Source organism: Lepidochelys olivacea, assembly GCF_965140295.1.
Source record: "Lepidochelys olivacea isolate rLepOli2 genome assembly, chromosome: 3".
Lineage (NCBI taxonomy): Eukaryota > Metazoa > Chordata > Testudines > Cheloniidae > Lepidochelys > Lepidochelys olivacea.
The window spans coordinates 202,791,534-202,814,355 of NC_140413.1; the positions used below are offsets into that span (position 1 = coordinate 202,791,534).

General features: G+C 44.0%; 1 protein-coding gene across 3 annotated transcripts in view; it reads right to left on the reverse strand.

Moving 5' to 3' along the window:
• PLCB1 (phospholipase C beta 1) overlaps positions 1-22,822 on the reverse strand; it is a 675,122-nt gene that overhangs the window by 204,033 nt on the left and 448,267 nt on the right. For all 3 annotated transcript variants that reach the window (XM_084624014.1, XM_084624013.1, XM_084624012.1), the window contains exons 6-9: positions 17,830-17,883; positions 16,749-16,824; positions 6,925-7,025; positions 4,941-5,107 (exon numbers count right to left, since the gene is read on the reverse strand). In XM_084624014.1, coding sequence (XP_084480140.1) covers positions 4,941-5,107; positions 6,925-7,025; positions 16,749-16,824; positions 17,830-17,883 — 398 coding nt within the window. The remainder of the gene's footprint in view (positions 1-4,940; positions 5,108-6,924; positions 7,026-16,748; positions 16,825-17,829; positions 17,884-22,822) is intronic.

The window sequence follows — 22,822 nt, forward strand, 5'->3', positions numbered from 1 at the left end:
GCATTGTCAACCATAAGCGTCTGCTGATATTGCAAAACCTTAATTTTAACCTAGCAACAGACTACATTGCCACAAAATGTGCTAGGTGATTTACAGATATGTAGGAAGACAGCCCCCTGCACTCTAAACTTTACCATCTAACTGATCCTGCATGTATTTTACTCATGTGAGTAGTCACCATTGACTTTAATGGGACTCTGACTACTCATATGAATAAAGGAGCCCAAGGACTGGAATGCTGCAAGCTGTAAGAAACCCCAGACAGCCATTTTCGGACAAGGCTGAAGAGCTTGGAAAAGAACTGAGATGGTACCGTTCTTCACAAGCTCTGAAGTCTCCAAGTGACACATGCATACACACACTATATATTTAAGCCATCAGAGATCATCTGTGAAGGAAGATCAGAGGGGAATGTGTTTATAGTAGTACTAATGTATACGATTGTTAATGTTACATTGAAACCTTTCATTGCAATACGCGTAACAGCAACAAAGTGGTGGAAGTCTGTAGAAAGAGCACCAGTAGATTTACTGCCTAAAAGCTTTTGTTTTAAAAGTTATTTACGAAATATCCTGAATACCGTTTACAACTTTTCTGTATATATCAAATGTCAGTTTATTAAGAATTGTGTAGAACTCGTTCTTTGAATAGGACTGAAAGCAGGGTTTTGCATACAACGGTCCCAAGGTTTAACTCTGTAATGCCTTCTGAAGTCCTGAAAATAGAGAACTGAGCTTCAACACAGTGTATGTCTACACTGAAATCAGGAGGGGTTATTGTAGCTTTGACCAAAGCTAGCTCAGATATTTCTTCTTGTGCGGCAATCACTCCTCCTGACTGCAGTGTAGACATACGTAAAGAGCTAAAATGAGGAGTAAGAAAGTGGAGTGTAATAGAATTGTCCATAATATTACCCTCAACCATTACATTTAAACTTAAGTACATTCTGAAGTGCTTCATCCAATTGGGGTCAGAGTGCTCAACACCTTACAAAACTGAACCCTCATCTCCACCGCACAGCTCCACAGGAAAGCTTGAAGTCAAATGTTTTCAACCATCTCAAAATTACAGGTACCCAGCCTAAGTCAAAGTCTTGATGTGTGTTATTACACACACAGGAAAATTTAATAAATGCCGTAGTCTTTTGGTTCTCTTTGTAGGAATCAACTAGAAGTCCAGAACTTTATGGGATACTTGAGCCATCAAAAGCTTTTGAATCTGATTCCCGCTTTGTAACAGCTATTTTACATGGCAATTTAAATCAGGGAAATAATGTCTTTAAAAGCTAGGAATGCAAGAGAAAGACTTGGCTTGGCTTTCAAGGGTGCAACACAGCAGCGCCTACTGACCTCAGTGGGATTTGCGGGTGCTCAGAACTTCTGAAAATGAGGCCAATAATTCACATAAATATATAAGGATATTCAAACAAAGGAAGGGGACACCCTTCACCATTAATATCTGTTTTTACATTTAGTCTCTGTTTCATTGTATGCACTTTTGCAAACCATCAGTTAACCTAAAACAAGACAATGAGCACAGCTGATGGGTTTTACAAAATCAGAAATGGCAGGGACTGAAAAAAACAAACCCAGAAACAGTTGCACACGTTTAAACTCTTTTGAGAAATCTGGGGAAGAAGCAATGTAATTTGCTCTAAGGCTAGCCAATTAAATCAACCTAATGCTAGTACGCAGTCTTTAAAGTTTCTCTAATACCACCATAAAACACTGTATGTGTACATTGGTGTGATTTAAAGTGGTTGAAATCACTTGGTTGAAAAAAGCTTTTGATTTCTGACGGGGTTTTCTTTTGTTCTGGGTTTGGATTTGATTCAGTTTCAATGGTGTTGGTTCATTTCAAGTACAGTGATATTTTTTTCTTGCAAAACCATATAACACGATCAGCACATTGACAATGACTTGCTCCTGGGGGCTCCAACCCTGCAACTCCTGTCACTCCCCCGATCCTCTCTCCTGTCTCAAATATGCACTTATTTCAGTATATCGTCCAGGCACTACAGTGATAAGTTCAGTATAGGAGCCTGCTTACCTCAGCCATCTGTGCCCCTCTGATCCATGCTCATTACACCATCTCCCAGCGTCCCTTCTCCACCTGTCTCTCTTGGCATGCTGCTTCCTGCCTTCCTCATACCATCACCCTGTTCCTTGTTGTACCTCATTAAACCTGGGCGATGGTTGCTCAGGTCAGGCCCTCTTTCTGCCTCACTAGAGCAGCTTTTCTTCATGGCTGCAGGGAACATTCAAACCACCCCCCTTGGAACTGCTGCTGCCCTGGTCCCTGTGGAGGAGGAGTAAGGGGCCAAATATACCAAATGAGGCTGTCCGCTCTGTTCTTGCTTATCTCTTTGGCCAGTTTCTGGTATGTTCTGGGAACCGTGGAGCTTCTGCATGTTCGTAGAGCTCCGGCTGGCAAGTGATTGGGCCAGGGGGTTAAAGTTATTTAACTGCATGGAAGGAGAGGAAGGATCATACTGGGAAGAGCTTCCCAATCAACTCTAATCGGCTGCTCATTTTAGCACCCTGAGTGGGCGGGCTTGGGAGATACCACCTCTTATTTTTTCCCCAAATCAAAAAGGAGTGAAGCCCAAGGCTCTGTCTACACTACTATGTCTATGTGAATAATGTAGCTAGAGTCGAGTTACCGTGGGGGACTCGACTGTGGGGGGTCGACGGGAGAAAATATCCCATCCACTTACCTTACTCTTCTTGTCAGGGTCGACTGGAGAGCGATCTGCAGTCGATTTGGTGGGTCTTAACTAGACCCGCTAAATCGACCACTGGTGGGGTCGATCTCAGAACGTCGATCCCGGCTGTAGTGGAGACCTGCCCCAAGAAACCCAACAGGCCATCTGAGCCACACCCAGAAGGAAGCCAAGCTGGAAGAGCCCAATGGTGTATTAGGGGACTGGAGCCCAGACAGCAAACATGTCATGGTTTGAACTCTTGCATGATCTACTGAAAGCTCATTTTGTGGGCAGAACTTGGAAAAGTACCAGAACCTTTCTCTTTCCTTTTCCAATTTAATCTCTGCACAATCCCTTCCAATAGCACAAAGAATGTGAAGCAAAAATTCAGTTTAAAGGATAAACCATGACTCTAAACCCACACCATTGATCGGTGTTGATTTCAGGTCTATTCGTATCTTTTAGGCTTCATAACCTCTCTAGCAAAGAGCTCCACCGGCTGATTGTGCATTGTGTGAAGAAGTACTTCCTTTTGTTTGTTTTAAATCTGCTGCCTATTAATTTCATTGGGTGTCCCCAAGTTCTTGTGTTATGTGAAGGAGTAAATAGCATTTCCTTATTCACTTTCTCCACACCGGTCAAGATTTTATAGACCCCCCAGTTGACTCTTTTCTAAGCTGAAAAGTCCCAGTCTTTTTAATCTCTCCTCATACGGAATCTGTTCCATGTCCCTAATCAGTTTAAGTTGCCCTTCTCTGTACCTTTTCAAATTCCAATATATCTTTTTTTGAGATGGGGTGTCCAGATCTGCATACAGTATTCAAGATGTGGGCATAGCATGGATTTATATTTTCTGTCTTGTTCTTTAATCCCTTTCCCTGTTCGCTCTTTTGACTGCCATTGCACATTGAGCAGATGTTTGCAGAGAACTATCCACAATGACTCCAAGATCTCCTTCTTGAATGGGTAACAGCTAATTTAGACCCCATCATTTTGTATGTATAGCTGGGGTTATGTTTTCCAATGTGCATTACTTTGCATTTATCAACATTGAATTTCACCTGACATTTTGTTGCCCAGTCACCCAGTTTTGTGAGATCCCTTTGTAACTCTCTGCAGTCTGCTTTGGACTTAACACCCCCTTTGGCAGTGTAAAGGGGCATTAAAATTGGTGCCAATGTACTGGACTTAGTGTAAATGAGGATCAGACTCTGAGAGTTTTGTTAAACTGAGGCTCCAAGGCTTTGTCTGTGTAAAGGGGCATTAAAATTGGTGCCAATGTACTGGACTTAGTGTAAATGAGGATCAGACTCTGAGAGTTTTGTTAAACTGAGGCTCCAAGGCTTTGTCTCTTTGATGGTTATTTTGAATCTGATCCTTTGAAGTGATAAGGGTGTGGAATTCAGGGTACTCAGCAGCTCTGAGGAGATGGTTAGCAACTTGTAGGACTGCGTCCTGTATCTCTGAATCAAAATATGTTTTTTCACATCAGATCTGTTTTTTCAGGATATTCCCACACCCATAACAATTCTATGATATAAACACATTGAAAAGGAGTGTAGACAGTAGAACATATGAATCAGAATAAAACAAGATGCATGCGTAAAATCAATGTTATGTTAAGACTCAGGGTGGTAGTAAAAGTCTATCTGCTGAGAGTAGAATAGGATCTCACAGAGCTTTTGGCAAAAAGCCCAGCTGAGCCCAGAAAACATTCAAGATTTTCAAAAGAGAATTTTCTGTGATTATGACCAAAAAACCCACATTCTGCTGTAATCAAAGCCTGCGTTGTATAACCACCTTATCAGCAAATAGATGGCTGAGCTATTAGTGTTATTCCAATGATCAGGCCATAGAATGATTCTTCTCAGATTCAATACCACTGATTGTTTTATAACGTTTTGCATTTCCCAAACATCTCATACGCAAGAAAATAGTTATTGTCCTAGTGCTGCTTGTGCTGAAATTTACATATCAGAGGAACTGTCCTGAACTCTCAATTATACGTACTGAAAAGCAAACGGAAACCAGCCCATCCTTCCTAACTTAAGTTCCCAGAAAATTCATTGGAATATTAACTACATCAAGTCTCACAAGCCTGTAAAGTCTAAAATCAGCCATTTGGAAATGTGATTAGACTCTGATCCAAAGTCTGCTCCAGTGTGTTGCTCTAGTATAATTTGTTCATTGTTTCAAACCAGAAACAGAAGACAGCAAGACTATCAAAACCACTGACCTTTCTTTGCTAGAGTATTATTGGGTTCATATTTCTCAATCAGTTGTTGAACTTGCTCCTGTTTCATTGGCGGATAAAGGATTTCATTTAACCGTGGATCACGTTGCTTATAATTTATAAACTCCATCATCTGATCAACAGTAAGGTATGGTCTGCTCTTGGCACCGCTAGAGAAAAATGATGGTTAAAAAAAATAAAAGAAATTAGAATATTTTCCCTTGCAGTTTTGTTCAATGGTTTGCAACTTCCCATGGAAACAGAAACAAGATTCAAACTACCAGGCAACAAAAAAATATGTTCTGTTAAGTCTTCAAACTCATTTACTTTATGACTAGGTATGGCAAACTTTCTTTATTAAACACCTATCAGTGAGAGGGCTCAGCATTGTTGATGTCAGTGAAAGACAATTAGGCCAATGCTGAGAGCTTTTGAAAATTCTACTCCTAGATTCCTGGACAGGACATACTTTTTAAATGAGAGGAAACGAAATGCTGTATTACTGAGCCTGTTACCTAAGTTCCATTGGCATTCCAGGCCTAACTATTAGGTTTTTCTGTTGGAGGACAGAAGCCCTGATTTTATTATACGATTATTTGCTTGGTTTACAGTGCCCTCAAAGAATGCTAGGGACTTTACAAAACAGGCAAAAAAAAATAGATCCCAACCCAAGGAGCTGACCATCTCAGGCTGCGATCCTGCAACAGGCTTTGTGTAGAGGGACCTCTGAACACACCTAGGGCCCCAATGAACACCACATGAATACCAGGCACTGTGATGTGCCTGCATGCATGCAGGATTGGTGCGAAAGGAGATTACTATATGTGGCATTTTCAGAAGCATTTATTGGTGGCCTGACTGTGTTCCTATTGCAATCAGTGACAGTTTTTCCATTAAGTTCAATGGGAAGAAGGTTGAGCACTTTTGAAAATGTCACCCTATCGGTTGGGGCAGAAAAAGATGAACAGAGCAAGAACACACAGGTTTCAAATATAAGCTCATGAATTTGCTTTGATGGCTCTTGGGATGTGTCTTAGGTATCTTGGGAACTAACATCTCATCCACGTGGCTACCATCTTGCCCCATTTTCTTGCTCCACTGGTAGTAGGAGAAGAGGCTGTGTTGGAGCTGAGAAGTACAGTGACTCTTGCAGGAATAGCCATACCACCACATGCCATTGACTGCTTGCTTGCCAGGGGCCAAATTTAGCTCTGGAGTAAGCAGAGTAAAACATTTTGTGAAATCAAGGAGTGTTGCATCTACTTAAGCTGGGGTTGCATTTATCTCCAATAGTGAGACAGCAGGTTGCTGCAGAAATAGTCAATATCTTGTGGAGGACGGAGCTGTACATAGGAACGCCAGTGAAACCAAAGCAAGTTTTTTAAGCCTGAAAGGTCTGTGAGGTTCACCAAAGAAACATAAAACCGTACTGATCCAATCCCAGAAAAAGAGGATGTGAAAAAGTTCGGCTAAAGTTGTATGGCTTTCAGGTGTTTAAGAAATTGAAAATATGAAATGACAAAAGCACAGCTGTTTGCAAATGTAATTTACGCTGTAATGAGGCATATGATCTCTAACTGCATCATGCATGAATCCTAAATGCTATTGCATTCTTATTCCAACTCCTTATTAGTCTTCAAGTGGTTTCTATACACTGATATCTAATGCCTGTTCTCATGCTTATCACTTCCTCTCCTTTTTTGTCACTGAAGCTTAAACTATCATAATACATATTGAGAAACAAGGCCTGGCAGTTCTATTCCTCTCGAAATAAATTACTGTAAAACTCTGGCTATTACAAACAGTGACTAAAGCTTGGAGGAAGGAACTTTTGATCTACATTCACCTTCTAGGTTAAATAACAATCCTTCTTGACATGGAAATCTGTTCCTGGCAGTCGTTGTGATGCTGTAGCCTAAATAACCTACTTTGCCATCACTACCAGAGAAAATCAGTGGAGGAGGGGAAAAAAAGTGTCATTTCTTACAACTCAGAAAAGATGTGGTCAATTTCAGGCCGAGGGCAGAGATTGTTTAAGAATACTCTGTATGCTTCTGGGGTGAAGTCCTCTTGAGGGATTGAATCATTCTGTGAAACGGGGGAAAAAACACTGAAGTAAAGAAATAGCACATTTTGTTTATAAGCAAGTCATTACAAGATTATTTCCCTTTGCAGAATAATCAACTCTCCTGAATAACAGAGCAGTTTTAAGAATATAGCTTCTGACAAAAAGTAAAATGATCTGTTTCAATAACTGGGTGATTTGTTGTATGACTATGTCCTCCCTTAGACAAGATTATCTTTTACCCTATGCACCCATGCGGAACTGTAAGAAGACACAAAACTTTCCCTTCTTCCCCTATGTGAGTTACCCACAGAATGGGTGAAGGAGCAGCCTCCATGTAGCTGCTAATTCCAACTCCACACAGGTGCGCGGAGAGTGGTTAGGGGCAGGGAATGGGTGGAACCCAGGCTGCTCCTCCCAGCCTTCCCAAGGGGAAACAAACTGATACTTTTATAGAGCTGCAACAGGTTACTTGACTCCTTGGAGCATGTGAAGAACCAGGGAATGAATTGGAACCCTGAGCAAAAATTAATACCCTGGTCTTGTCCAAGGACCGCACAAATATTTCCCGCTACTTACTCAGGACACACGGATAAAATATTCTTCTCCTGGAAAAGTCCTATGGAATTTAGCTTTTCTAAAAGTTTTTGTTCATTTGTTTGTATTAACATCCAATATAACTTAAGAGAAAATACTACAGAATTCTGCAGAATGGTTCCAAAACCTATAGAAAGAAAGATTTTTTAAATTTTATAAGTCTCTAGAGTAAAGTATATAACTCTATTTTTACATGCTATTTTTATAATCTCTATTATATTCTTCAGAGCTTTTCCAGAAGAATAGGATTATTGTGTTTGCTCTTACACATGGGGTATTTTATTACAGTACAGAAGATTTGAGCCTTATTGCGATTGGCCCTTTCATGGGACTCAGGTGGATGCAAGAGCTTTCTTCCTAATTGACACTTGTCTAAGAGCCCATCCAATCACAGTCCTTGAGCTCAGCGAAGAGCAGGGGCTGCTCCCTCCATGCACCCACTGGGGCAGGGAAAACGGAGAGAGGAGGTCTAAATAATGATGCAAGCCCCAATGCAGGCCAGTAGCTTCACACGTTTTGACTTTTGCCTTTGCATCAGTCCAATGAGCTCTTCTGAGAAAGGAGGACGACATGCAAAATAATTACTGTGTAGAGGAAACCTCCTAAGGAGCCAGAACAAAACTGAAAATGCAAAAATGTGGAACAGACATATCGAAGACCTGATCCTGAATTCCTTTCATGTGAGCCACCCACATGGAAGGCACTGGGGGTTTGGCCTGTGGAAGGACTACAGTATCAGGTGACACTTCTCCATACCTCCAAACTAAGTACATGATTCCAATCAGTGAGAAGAAAGTGTTTTGGGATCGGATGCAAAGCCATTTCCCTGGAAATGCTGCTGAGCCCACTTGTGTCAGAAGCAAGCCGCCGACAGAGGAAATCATTGCTATTATTTATTCTGCTGTTTAGCACTGTTGCCAAGGGAACCGGAAGTGTCTATTCAAGCTTTTGTTAGAAAGAAGGGAACTTTTCAATATTTTTCTGCTAAAAATGTGCCATTGGAGTGATTGTCCCCACCTCCCCTGCACTAGTGGGATCCATCCAGCCCCAAAGGGAAGTCACCTGTGGGTGTTTGTATCAGAACCACCCCTTGATGTTTCTGCTGGGAGGGGGTACATCCAAAGCTCAGCACTGCAGGCTGCTTAGGAGATGTGCTGACTTGTATATTCCCCACTGTCCTGGCCACACCTCCTCCCTACCCAAGGTACCCACGTTTAGGGTTGGATGGCTCAGGAGTCTGTGACAAAAGAGGGCTTTCCACCACCCAGGCGCCTGTGCCCTCAGTTATAGCAATAAAAGCCCAAGCTCAAAGCTCCTTGGCTCTGTGGCACGGTGAGGCTCAGAACGAGACACCTCTCTCCCCACCATACACTTGCCATGCCCTACCACATGTGTCCGCCTCAGACCCTGTAATCCTCCAGTCAGTTCCATGCAGTGGGGGCAGCAAAAGTGCCTCAAAATAAGCCAATTATACAGACAACCACAAAAAAAGTAACGTGTTTTTATATGCACATACAGTTGCTGAGGGAACTGGAAATGTATCTCTCACGCACACACACACAGCTATTTTCATTATGCTTAACGGGCTATTCATTTCTTCCCAACTTTTTTCATTTTTGCTTCCTTAGGTTTCCTGAACTGTTCCTTCCTGCTCTCTGGACACCTTTCCATCAGCAGTTTGTGGCCCAACAACCACCTTCAATGCATTTTCTATTATAAACACCTAAGTTGGGTGTATTAAACAGTCCTCAGTGTCATTTTTATAATTGCAAGGGAGCTAAATGTGGCTGCAGGGCTGAAGGGCAAGTTTGGATCTTTGAGGGACTGGGATGTTTTCCTCATCTCCTTCACAAAAGCCTCCTCTTTTCAACACTCCACTCCTACAGCATCTGTGTAATGGCCCCCATTCTTGGGATTTGAACGGTTGTAGGCCTCAGATGCTCGAAAGTGCAGAGGAAGTGTGTAAGCCACCACTCAGGATATGTGATGTGTCCTTGTCTGTCCCCAATACACAGAGGATGTAAGTCTGCTATAAATACCAGTTAGCCTGGAGCTTTAGCACAAGCTGTAGAGACTCCTACTTTTAGCTCTGCAGATCTCTAGTTGAATCCCTGCTGTCAGCCAAGATGGAGGCCATTACATAGCAACAGGCCCACATTCTCTGGGGGACAGAATGACCAGTGAGTTAAATCTCCTTCTGTTATATTTGTCACTAGTTATCTTCCCCACTTATCCATTTCACTCTTCTCAGTGGTGAGGTTCCCTCCTACATACTACCAGGCGTTGGTGCACAGGCATGCAGCATTTTGATCAGAACACAAGTCCAACCAGAATGTGGCTTTGGACAATCAGTGCCCAGAGTCATACTCTAGTTGGAATCAGGGCAGATGGAAAGTGAAGTAGAATCAGAATATACAAAAATCTATTAAAACAACCAAACCCACTGCTGAAATGGAGGCTAATCCTCACCAAGTTCATATTCAGTGCAGCTGGGATGGAGGTGTGGGGGTAAAACGTGGCTACAAGGGAACTGTCCATCTCCCCTAATCCCAGAGGTGACCAGAGGCCAAACCAGCCCCCCCAACATAAGCTAGAGCAGCCACCTGGCTGCTCAAAATTATGCTGGCTGGAACAGTCCAACAGTCCCCTAAGTACCTGAGATAGCTAGAGCATGGAACACTCCAGCCTCACCCAGACACAGGAATCCCCAGCTGCCCCTTTAGAAGCTGGAGTGATAAAAAAAGTGACTTGAATTGGGACAAAGATCTGACCCAACGGCTTTGGGTGAAACCTTGTTGACATGCACAAATCCCCAATGCATTGTGGGGACACGTGCACAAGGACAATCTTTTTCGCTCCCAAATTCAGTGATTGTTTCAAGGGCATGTTAATAAGTATTCGCCTCCCCAGCACGATGGTGGCGCACTGGTGCACTACTGAGTCACAGGGAAGAGAATCTAGTGATCACCCAACACAGCTTCCCAGGCCACCTAGAGTTCTGCCTCCAATCAAAGAACTGATCCAAACTGAACCTGTTTAGCTGGTGAGACTGAATGAGATCATACCCTGAAGTGGAATTGCTGGCTCTATGTGATGCCTGCTTACAGAGTGTAAAGCTTTCTCGACAGCTTTTTGGGGTGTCTTTTTTTCTGGATTAAAAAAATCAGTGGTTTTTCACTGATGGGTACAAAATGTTTTATGAATAACCAAGTTGGACTTTCTCATAAGTTTGCTTACATTGTGTGTGACAAATGGAGACTCAGTTATTTTCTTTGTTAATGTACATTTGCGTTTCTATAGCAAGTGGAGAAAAGGCTTCAAATGAACTGATTCAGTCTTCAGACGTAGTGACACCTCTATTTAACTTGAAATAGTGTGGGGCACAACACATAACAAATAATGACAATTCTTGAAAAATACAGTTCTACAGAGCTGAGGAGCGAAAAGCTCTTTACACTCTTTGTTTTGGCACACTGTAATATTTCTGAATGCTTGTGTGGGCATAATCTGTAGGCAGTTGCTACACCTAATTATGGTTCTTAGAGAGAACCAGGCAGAAAAATACCTTCCCAGTGGTATGCGCAATGTCTAAAAAGAATTGTACCACAGCTGACAATAGGCATTTTCTCCCAAATCTGACTGCTATACATTCGTAAAAAAACAGAACAAAGAAAGGCTGTCTGCAGTAAAGCATGTAGCTCAATTTGCATTGCGTCTGAAAACTCGCTAGACAATGGATAATTACAATATGCCATTGCTTCACTAAATGAGTAAGTATTTCTTACAGGGGCAATTTTGATATCAGTGCTCTGATTACTGAGGGTCTTTATATTCCCATAGATTTCCATTCCTATTGGCTTTAATGGGAGTTTGAGAGCGCTCAGCACTTTGCTGGATGGGGACCTTTCCTGATGACCAGAGATCTGCGTTTCTGTCCCCTTTTGCATATAATTTGGTTCAAATTCAGAAACGCATTTGAATTTCCATCCATTTACGGCCACAACCATACAAAAAGCCATCGATGCAAGCCGCTGGGAGGAAATAAAGTATGAAATGTACATATTATTTATTTACCACCACCAGTGTGCAGGGGTGGCAGGTTTGTATAATTTTTGGTGCAGGTCCAAGTCCCACCCCACTTCCACACCTGCTTAGGGCTCTGGGAGGGAGTTTGGGTGTGGGGTGCGGGCTCTGGACTAGGGCACGGGGTTGGGGTACAGGAGGGGGTGCGGGCTCTGGGAGGGAGTTTGGGTGCAGGAAAGGGTTCAAGCTGTGGGAGGGAGTTTGGGTATGGGAGGGGGTGAGGGATGCGGCGCTTACCTCAGGCGGCTCCTGAAAGCGACCCGCACACTCCTCAGGCAGCAGCTCCTAGATGGCGAGGGCCAGGGGTCTCTGCACACCGCTGCCCGCAGGCACCACCTCAGCAGCTCCCATTGGCTGCAGATTCGGTGCTCGGAGCGGGGAGTTCCAGGAATGGCGCGCCACGCGGAGCGAGGGCAGGCAGGAAGCCGCTTTAGCCTCGCTGTGCTGCTGGTGGTGGTGGCCGAGGCCCCTAGGCCCTTTTTAATCGCCCGGGGGCGGCAGACGGGAATGACAGATGCTCTGGGGGGAGGCGTGCGAGGGCAGCGGGGCTGGGGGAGAAACCCGGCCCAAACATTGGTGGATCCGGGCCCTGTGCTCTGAACATTCCTGGAGCACAGGCACCCCGGGCCCATACAATTCGCCGCCCCTGCCAATGTGCTCAGTATTGCACATGACCCAAAGATAAAGACAGGAGATAAAAGCTTGGCCCAAATAGCTTCTACAACCTAAGAGACAATTTTAGACACTCGCTGAGTTTGGACAGCAAAATCCTCATTGCCAGAAATATTTAATATATTTTGTCCCTTTCAACATGCTGGCCTGAGAGCTAGCCACATATCAGTGGAGTCACCCACAGACCTTTTGTCCTAAGCTCTTTCTGCGTTCTCTGAACAAACTGCCCTGCTTTTTGCACTGCAGAAAAACACGCCTTGTTTCTAAATTTGCTGTATATTTGGCATTCAATACTGTTTTGTTATTAAGGCCCTCTGTTCATTTCAGGCACTGACCATTTATGATTCGTCTGGAATCCCACTTGCTTTTGCAGCACCTGTCTCATTCCCCTATTGATTTAACAGCACAACAGCTACTCAGATGATAGGATTCAATAGCCAGGGTATTTTATTTTGGAGTGAATATGTATATTCGTGGCCTGTTTTTCCTGCTCAGTGGAGTGTAGAATACAATCTCCATGGCCAAGGTTTTCAAAAACAAGTGCCCAAAGTCAAGCTACAAACGTCACATCCTGAAGCATGGTCGGTTTGCCGAAGTGCCGAGCACCTTTCAGCTCCTGCTGACTTCAACCAGCCTGGCTGAGATTTTAAAAAATGCCTAGGGGAGTCGGATGCCCAGTTGGACACCTAATCCCCTCAGGCATTTTTGAAAAATTCACTCCCCTGGCTTCAGTATTTGCTGCTGGATACTCAAAAATGTGGAAAATCAGGCCACAAGCTCTTAAATTCATATTTAGGCACGTCAATAAGGACTCAGTCCTACAAGGGGCTGAGCACTCTGACCCAGCACCAGCAAAGCACTTGCGTCGGTGCTTCACTTTAAGCACACGGATCATCGCCTTGACTTTCATAGGACGACACATATGCTTCAAGCTAAGCACATGTTTAAGTGATTTACAGACTCGGGGTGAGAGTGCTCAGCACCTTGCAGGAGCGAGCCCTTATTTCGGTGCCTATGTATGAATTGAAGAGCTTAATTTTAGGCTTTTAGGGCGAGATACCCCTTCCTATTATTCTTCCACAGCAGCATAAAGGGACTGTTAAATCTCTGTGCCAGCTGGAGGAGAACTCCCAGGAACTAAGTCAGATAGCTCCACATTGTTTTGGGAGGCCCCTTCCACAAGCTGCAGCATTAGGGGCATGGCAGGGGCAGGGGCTGGGCCTGTAGTCGACGCAGCCACAGGAGTTCTGTGCAAAGATGTCACCTGTAGGCAGTTCAGCTCAGACTACAATATCTTTGGGCTGGGGGAGGGATAGCTCAGTGGTTTGAGCATTGGCCTGCTAAACCCAAGGTTGTGAGTTCAATCCTTGAGGGGGCTTTAGGGGGCTTTATAGGGATCTGGGGCAAAAATTGGGGATTGGTCCTGGTTTGAGCAGGGGGCTGGACTGAGGTCCCTTCCAACCCTATGATTCTATGAACTTTTAGGCAGTCTCCTAAGGTGGAGGCTATGACTACACTACAGCTTATGTTGGCAGGGGCGTGAATAAAGCATCTCCCCCAGCGACATAAGTTACATCGACATAAGCACCTGTGTGGACAGCAGGAGAGCTTTTCCCACTGACATAGCTGCTGCCGCTCTTGGGGGCTGGTCTAGTAAAGCTGATGGAAGAGCTCTCTCCCGTTGGCAATGCGAGAGGGCTTGCATTGGTGCAGCTGCACTGCTGTAAGCTCTCCAGTGTAGCCATAGCCTAAGTTACATGCCAGGGGCCATATCAGCTCCTGACACAACCTAGAATCAGGATGGTGCAAAAGTGGCTTAAACCCACCTAAGCCCCTTTCCCCCCCAGGGCTGCAGGGTTTTTTTGCTGTGCCTTAGGGGCTACTACAGTCTCTTAGAAGTGCAGCACAAAATCACACTCTCACTTTGGAAAAATCTCAGCCCATGAGTCCTATGCTTCCCTAATGTATATCGTAAATATCCTTTCTACGCAGCTTGGAGAGACATCTTTGGAGGTTTAGAAAATATATACAAGCACACTCATCTAGTGTTCTGGGTGCTCCGTCAACTTTTGTAAAAAATATACTAAATGAACAAATTCCACTTTTCCAAGGAGGATTGCATGCTATTCACATACCTCAATGAGAGACAGTATCCTGTATTAGTTTCAACTTTACCTTGTTCTAGTCTAAACTTTATGTCTAGAGGACACAAGATGGGTGAAAATATCACAGAAATTGGAAGCTGAGAGCCCAGAATTCTGCTTGTTTAAATAAATGGGAACACAGGTGAAAGAGCAGAAGTCAAAACAGTCAAATTTCCCCTTAACTCCGTGGGATTTGCTCTTTCCTGCAGGATTTGGTCATGGAACAGTGTTTCTTTTAAAAGATTTTATTTCCAGGATAATCAACTGAGTTTTCCTTACTGCATGTAACACATCATTTTTTGTCCTGAACAAAAAGATCTACCTTATACTATGAATAATTGTCCAACTAGTGTCCCGGCAAAAAATATACAGCAATCTCTAGATAAAATTGACTATTGACTCAAATAAACAACAGAAGGAGCTTGTGGTTTCCTTCAAGCATTGTAACAATGTTTATGTTTCTTTCAGTGAGAGTTAAGAAATCATTTTTATCCTTATTACCACTCAGTAAACGGATACATTAAATCAAATGAGTTAAAAAGCATGCCTCGGAGATTCTTGAATATCTCATCTTAAATGCTAACTGCACTGCCAATTAAATGAAAAGCAATCCTGGAAACAAACCTCAAACATATTTCTTTTTTTAAGAAACAAATGAGAAGGTAGAAAACCAATCACATATCTGCTGTGTGTGGTAAAGTATATGGTGCATTATTTTCACAATCAGTTTAGATTTCCATAATCTTTACATACGTTTTGCAAATATTTACATAAATTGCTTGCAAAAAGCTCCCAAAGCCTCTTTCCATCTTTTTAGATCCATTTTCCCCTAGATTTCTGAAACATCTGAGGGTCTGATTGAACCGGGGAAGATGAGATCTTTGAGGATTGGCTTGTGGAGTTTTGCCCTGTTGCTGTTCTGGGGCACCAGATTTGCCCTTCCCGCAGGAATCAGCTGTGGAACCAGGTCCCAAAGACAGTCTGGGTGCTCACAAGAAGTCTGGGCCTTCTGCAGGCCAGCTCTGTGCTTCTGCAGCAGACCTGTCTCCATTGAAGCTAGGCTGCTAGAGACTACCTTGGTGGCAGCTGTTCCTGGCATCCCTCTGTTAAAGTGGGGTCTCTTCAACAGTGAAGAGACTACAGGCTTACCTTCACTGCAGAGTGAGCTGGAGTTATCCACACCTGAGTTAACTCCTCTTTAGTTATCCTAGCTCAAGTGAGAACAAATCACACACCAAACACCACTGGAGATGCACAAAGTGTTTGAATCTGCAGCACAGAATGAGTGCATTTACACCTGGGTGGGAAACCATTTCCCCATCCTTCGAGAGTTACTGAGATTTTGGATTTTTTCCTCCATTCCGAAACGGGATGAAAAATTAAAATCTCAAAAATTTCCATCAACTGATCATCTAAAAAATTGAAAGGCTTTGATCATTTCAAAATGTTTCATTGAGATTTTGACTTTTTAAACAAAATAACATTTTTAGTATACATTAACTAACATTTTGAATAAATTAAAAACCTAAACTTTTCATTTTGAAAACATCAAAATGGGATGTTTCACACTGCTTTTTCAAACTGTTTTCAAATTGGGAGATCTGTCCATATCAACCCTTTCTTGTGAACAGCTTCGGTTTTAACACATTGGTTTCTGACATAACAATGCTTCGTCAGAAAATTCCCAACGCCCTCTAGCTGTATTAGCAGTGCAGAATGATTGTATTAGCAGAGCAGAGTAGCTGTGTCCGTAGTAGCTAAGTGTTAGCTGTACTCAAGATTTTACCCATGTTCCCAGGCTCACTAGCTCAAGTTTAAAGCACCACTTAACTTGACCTAGAGATTAAGTGTGTGGGCGGGAGTCATGTTCTGTGCAATGCTCCAATTATAACTTGAGCTAACACTGCAGTGAAAATGAGTCCTGAAAGTCTGTAATAGAGTCAGTGACTGTGTTATAGTCTCATGGCATCTCCACAAAGTATGGCACACAATCCTGTACCCTTCCCTCCAGCTCACTTACACTTCCTTCAGTTCCCTTCCCAACTCCTCAGCAAAGATACTCAGACTTGCAGAGAGCCATCTCTGGAATCCAGGGGTATCTTCTGTGCAGGAGAGGAAGAGCCACTGGCTGAGGGCCTGTTTGTTGGGCAGGTCTCAAGGGGCATGATCAGCCCCTGAGAAAACACTGCTGGAATCAGCTATGATTTGGCAACACTTCAGAGCAGGCCAAGAAAATATCTGAATGCTTACCCTGGCAGATGGAAGGCTACAAGCTTCTAATGCAGTCTCTACTCGCTTTCTGTCAGCGGAAAACAAGCGGTATATGCTGCAAAATGGAAATAAACAAGCAGGGATTTGTTCAAAGGCACATCACACTTTTCTGTATTATATGGATACAAGCTGTGCATGGCTAACGGACTGCACAGCAAAGTGACTGTTTGGGAAAACTTGTGCATTCATCCTTTGTTTCATAGCTAGATCTTGAAAACAGAAACACTTTCACAAAAAAACAAAAAGAAATCAAAATATTCCAATCAGATAAACACTTAACATTGGAGGCAGGGAGTTGACGGGGAAAGTAGTCATAGAAGGGACAGAAAGGGTGAGGACAGAAAGAGCCCTGAAAGGGGAGATCAGTTTCTTTCACCTCTAGGTCACTGGTTCAAATCCAGCCCAGAATGGTAGTTATCAACACTTATTACCATTTGTTGGGTGCTTAGTGGCATATATTAAATAATTTGGGTGATGTCAGCCCATTTCCCAGCATTCCCACCAAAAAAGCCATCATCACAATGGGTATCTAGCATAGTTATAATGGCTCCCAATACCTGTAGCATTTGAGCACATCATAATCTTTAATATATTATCATCACAACAACCCTGAGGTAGGGAAGTGCTATTATCCCCATTTTACAGATGGGGAACTGAGGTGCAGACAGTCTAGGTGACTTGCTCAAAATCACACAGGCAATCTAGGATGAAGAAAGGACTTGAACCTAGGTTCCGAACCAGTGGACCATCCTTCCCTTTTGGTATTTTAACCGGGTGGTCTTAGCATCAGATACAGAAGTGCAACCTCCATAGACTTCACCCACAGCCCATGAAGACAGAGCGGGCTCCTGCCCCCCAAAAGTGGTCTGGTTAGCAAGGGGTGGCGCACACTGACACAGCAGTGAGGAAGCAGCTCGCACTGCCAGCGGGGCTATATGCATGCTGCGTGGATAAACAGATTTCAGTCAAAGGGGTGACAGTCCAGCACCATTCCAAAGATTAAAATCACACTCAAAAGTCTGAAAGATCCGATTTAAGAACAAAGGAGAGAAGAACTTACCTCTTCAGAGGAATACGTCCTTCTGGAGTGACTTGCAGCTTCAGTTTTGTGTAACTGTAGAGAAAAAAAACACGGGGAATGTCTTTTTCTTTTTAAAAGCTTTTCAAAGACTCTTACAGCTCAATCCTATTGTTTCTATCAGTCTGCGAGTTTTACTCGCTCATTTTGTACTGTCTGAAAATCTTGCAGGACATCATTAACAAACATCGCTGGTGAGTGAGAAACGTCGCCTGCCTTCATATGGAGCAATGCAAAAATCAGCAGTACACATGAATACAAAACAAAACCCACAACACTGACATCGAAAAACTCAGAATCAGAGGTTCTCTCTGCATTGGAGATGGAACATGTCATTCCCAGCTCAAGGAGATGTGCCCATGCTACCTCTGATCAAGCTGGTGTGGTGTAGCCATGCTAGTGGGCAGGGCTAGTCATCTTAAGTACGTGTTTAGGGTTTTAGATGGGATAATATTTGGGGTAGCTAGCCGCTGTGGCTACATTCAGCAAGCTAGCTCTCACCAAGCTAACATGGGTATGGTCTCCGCGATACAACATCTAGATCCAGAGATGACGAACTGTTAGATTAGGAATGGAATGGCTGAGCTAAGATTCCTGCTAAGCGAGGGTTGCTCCCTACTGCTTTGTTGAGTCCATGTTTAAGTAATGGACCCTTCCATCACCTCCTTTGGAAAACTATTCTACAGCCTGATGGCTTTCTCTGCTAGGAAAATTTGCCTGATAGCCAGTCTAAATTTTCCTTTGCTTAATTGCATCTCGTTACTCCTAATTATAACCCCCTTTAAGCACCCTAGAAATAATTCCTTCCTTGAGGCAAATTGTGGGCCTGGTGCAGAGCTAGCCCATCCCAGGGAGAGGGGAAGGAGAGAATATGCCTCAGGAGGTACAACTTCTAGTTCACTGACGCACAGGGATACTGAGTAAGCAGCCCCATTCCTGGAGATGGTGCAGCCTGTTCCCTATGCTGTGCCAGTCCCTCTCCACGGGCTAGTAGGGGGCACACTCTCTGCCGAGTGCAGGGATTGTAACTGTCCCTGGCCCACCCCACTGCACACCCATGGAAGAACTAGAGATAATGTGGCCCTTGGTCTTCATATCACTAGTCAGACGAAAACAAGTCAAACCACAGCCAATTAAACATCCTGGCAGCAGTGAGAGCGTGAAATCCCCTCTAGCCAACATAAGCCAGCTCAAAGACTTAGAATCAATGTGCTAAAGAAGTCTGACTATCAGTCTGGCCACTTCACTCGTGTCAGCCTGAAAGCCTTGTGTGATGATCAAATGGGTTAAAGTCTCACTAGTACTTTTCTGGTGGACAAATCTATTAACTATCTACCAAAGGTGCCTACATACAGGCAACTAAGTGCACTATGTGGACTGACCTCTTAGAGTGTATTTATATCCCAACCCTCACAGCTTTACCCATGCCATGCCTGTCGGAACATCGGGATAAGAATACATTTCTTTTTTTCCAAGCTATGCACATCCTCACTCACACAAACAGGGTCTGATCCAAAGCCTGAGGAAATCCATGGGAGTCATTCCATTGACTCTAGCGGGCATTAGATCAGACCTTCCTTGGGACTTGCCCAGCTGAGTGAGGGCTACTTGCATAAGGATCTATCTACCGCATCAGCCCTTTGTCTGAAAATAGCAGAGCTTCTGGGGTAAGCTTTTTGGTTTAGGGTTTTTTGTTTGTTTTATAACATAAAGAATATAATTAGCATCCCCACCCGCCCTCTTCTAGGTTTGGCATTTGCAAGATCAGAACATTAGCAGCACTGTCAAAAACAGAGCAAGTTCTAATACTCTAGCCTGTGTAATAACGGTGAGGTGTTTTCACAAATCCTTGCCTTTAGAGATATACCAAAGAAGCCAGACTTCCTGTGCTACACAGTACTGCCAAACCCAAACGTTACAAGATCATGTGACTGGCTTAAAAATCACAAGCATTTTAAAAATATGCATACATTTGGGGTTCTTTTTCATTGTCTTCTGCTTTTGCAGCTTTACAGGGTCCTGAGTTCACATTTATGAGCTTTCCTGTGAAACCAAGATCATAGAATCATAGAATCATAGAATATCAGGGTTGGAAGGGACCTCAGGAGGTCATCTAGTCCAACCCCCTGCTCAAAACAGGACCAATCCCCAATTAAATCATCCCAGCCAGGGCTTTGTCAAGCCTGACCTTAAAAACTTCTAAGGAAGGAGATTCTACCACCTCCCTAGGTAACGCATTCCAGTGTTTCACCACCCTCCTAGTGAAAAAGTTTTTCCTAATATCCAACCTAAACCTCCCCCACTGCAACTTGAGACCATTACTCCTTGTCCTGTCCTCTTCTACCACTGAGAATAGTCTAGAACCATCCTCTCTGGAACCACCTCTCAGGTAGTTGAAAGCAGCTATCAAATCCCCCCTCATTCTTCTCTTCTGCAGACTAAACAATCCCAGTTCCCTCAGCCTCTCCTCATAAGTCATGTGTTCCAGACCCCTAATCATTTTTGTTGACCTTCGCTGGACTCTCTCCAATTTATCCACATCCTTCTTGTAGTGTGGGGCCCAAAACTGGACACAGTACTCCAGATGAGGCCTCACCAATGTTGAATAGAGGGGGACGATCACGTCCCTCGATCTGCTCGTTATGCCCCTACTTATACATCCCAAAATGCCATTGGCCTTCTTGGCAACAAGGGCACACTGCTGACTCATATCCAGCTTCTTGTCCACTGTCACCCCTAGGTCCTTTTCCGCAGAACTGCTGCCTAGCCATTCGGTCCCTAGTCTGTAGCTATGCATTGGGTTCTTCCGTCCTAAGTGCAGGACCCTGCACTTGTCCTTGTTGAACCTCATCAGATTTCTTTTGGCCCAATCCTCCAATTTGTCTAGGTCCCTCTGTATCCTATTCTGCCCTCCAGCATATCTACCTCTCCTCCCAGTTTAGTATCATCCGCAAATTTGCTGAGAGTGCAATCCACACCATCCTCCAGATCATTTATGAAGATATTGAACAAAACCGGCCCCAGGACCGACCCCTGGGGCACTCCACTTGACACCGGCTGCCAACTAGACATGGAGCCATTGATCACTACCCGTTGAGCCCGACAATCTAGCCAACTTTCTACCCACCTTTAGTGCATTCATCCAGCCCATACTTCTTTAACTTGCTGACAAGAATACTGTGGGAGACCGTGTCAAAAGCTTTGCTAAAGTCAAGAAACAATACATCCACTGCTTTCCCTTCATCCACAGAACCAGTAATCTCATCACAGAAGGTGATTAGATTAGTCAGGCATGACCTTCCCTTGGTGAATCCATGCTGACTGTACCTGATCACTTTCCTCTCATGTAAGTGCTTCAGGATTGATTCTTTGAGGACCTGCTGCATGATTTTTCCGGGGACTGAGTTGAGGCTGACTGGCCTGTAGTTCCCAGGATCCTCCTTCTTCCCTTTTTTAAAGATTGGCACTACATTAGCCTTTTTCCAGTCATCTGGGACTTCCCCCGTTCACCACGAGTTTTCAAAGATAATGGCCAATGGCTCTGCAATCACAGCCGCCAATTCCTTTAGCACTCTCGGATGCAACTCGTCCGTCCCCATGGACTTGTGCACGTCCAGCTTTTCTAAATAGTCCCTAACCACCTCTTTCTCCACAGAGGGCTGGCCATCTACTCCCCATGCTGTGATGCCCACCGCAGCAGTCTGGGAGCTGACCTTGTTAGTGAAGACAGAGGCAAAAAAGCATTGAGTACATTAGCTTTTTCCACATCCTCTGTCACTAGGTTGCCTCCCTCATTCAGTAAGGGGCCCACACTTTCCTTGCCTTTCTTCTTGTTGCCAACATACCTGAAGAAACCCTTCTTGTTACTCTTGACATCTCTTGCTAGCTGCAGCTCCAGGTGCGATTTGGCCCTCCTGATTTCATTCCTACATACCCGAGCAATATTTTTATACTCTTCCCTGGTCATATGTCCAACCTTCCACTTGTTGTAAGCTTCTTTTTTATGTTTAAGATCCGCTAGGATTTCACCGTTAAACCAAGCTGGTCGCCTGCCATATTTACTATTCTTTCGACACATCGGGATGGTTTGTCCCTGTAACCTCAACAGGGATTCCTTGAAATACAACCAGCTCTCCTGGACTCCTTTCCCCTTCATGTTAGTCCCCCAGGGGATCCTGGCCATCTGTTCCCTGAGGGAGTCGAAGTCTGCTTTCCTGAAGTCCAGGGTCCGTATCCTGCTGCTTACCTTTCTTCCCTGTGTCAGGATCCTGAACTCAACCATCTCATGGTCACTGCCTCCCAAATTCCCATCCACTTTTGCTTCCCCCACTAATTCTTCCCGGTTTGTGAGCAGCAGGTCAAGAAAAGCTCCCCCCTAGTTGGCTCCTCTAGCACTTGCGCCAGGAAATTGTCCCCTACATTTTCCAAAAACTTCCTGGATTGTCTATGCACCGCTGTATTGCTCTCCCAGCAGATATCAGGAAAATTAAAGTCACCCATGAGAACCATAGCTAAAAACTTACATTTTAGTTAAATGAAAGCTGAGATTCTCAGCTGTGTTCTTTATGTAAAGCTTCAACTGTTGTGATGGTATCGCAAGAATGAACAACACTGGTGTTATAACAATTCTGACCAATCCTGATCGGGATTTCTTCCCCCAGGACTTCTCAGTATGTTTTATGGAACACCCGAGCACACACCATTTTACCTTGTTCTATAGCCACAATTCTTCCCTCCTCGAAGGTCTGGAGGTTATTCCTGCTCCATTACTGGCTAGAAGGGCTGCTACTGAGAGATATTACCACCCTCAAAAGCTAAACATGCTACTTCAGTGGCTCACTGCTGGCTCTGAGAATGATAGATCCAGGACTTGAAACCAATCCCAGGTCTCCATGTCAGCCCTGGTTAAGCCTTTGCTATGTACTCCAGTAATAAAGGCAAAACTGTACTGCACAATTACAGTATAACAAAGACA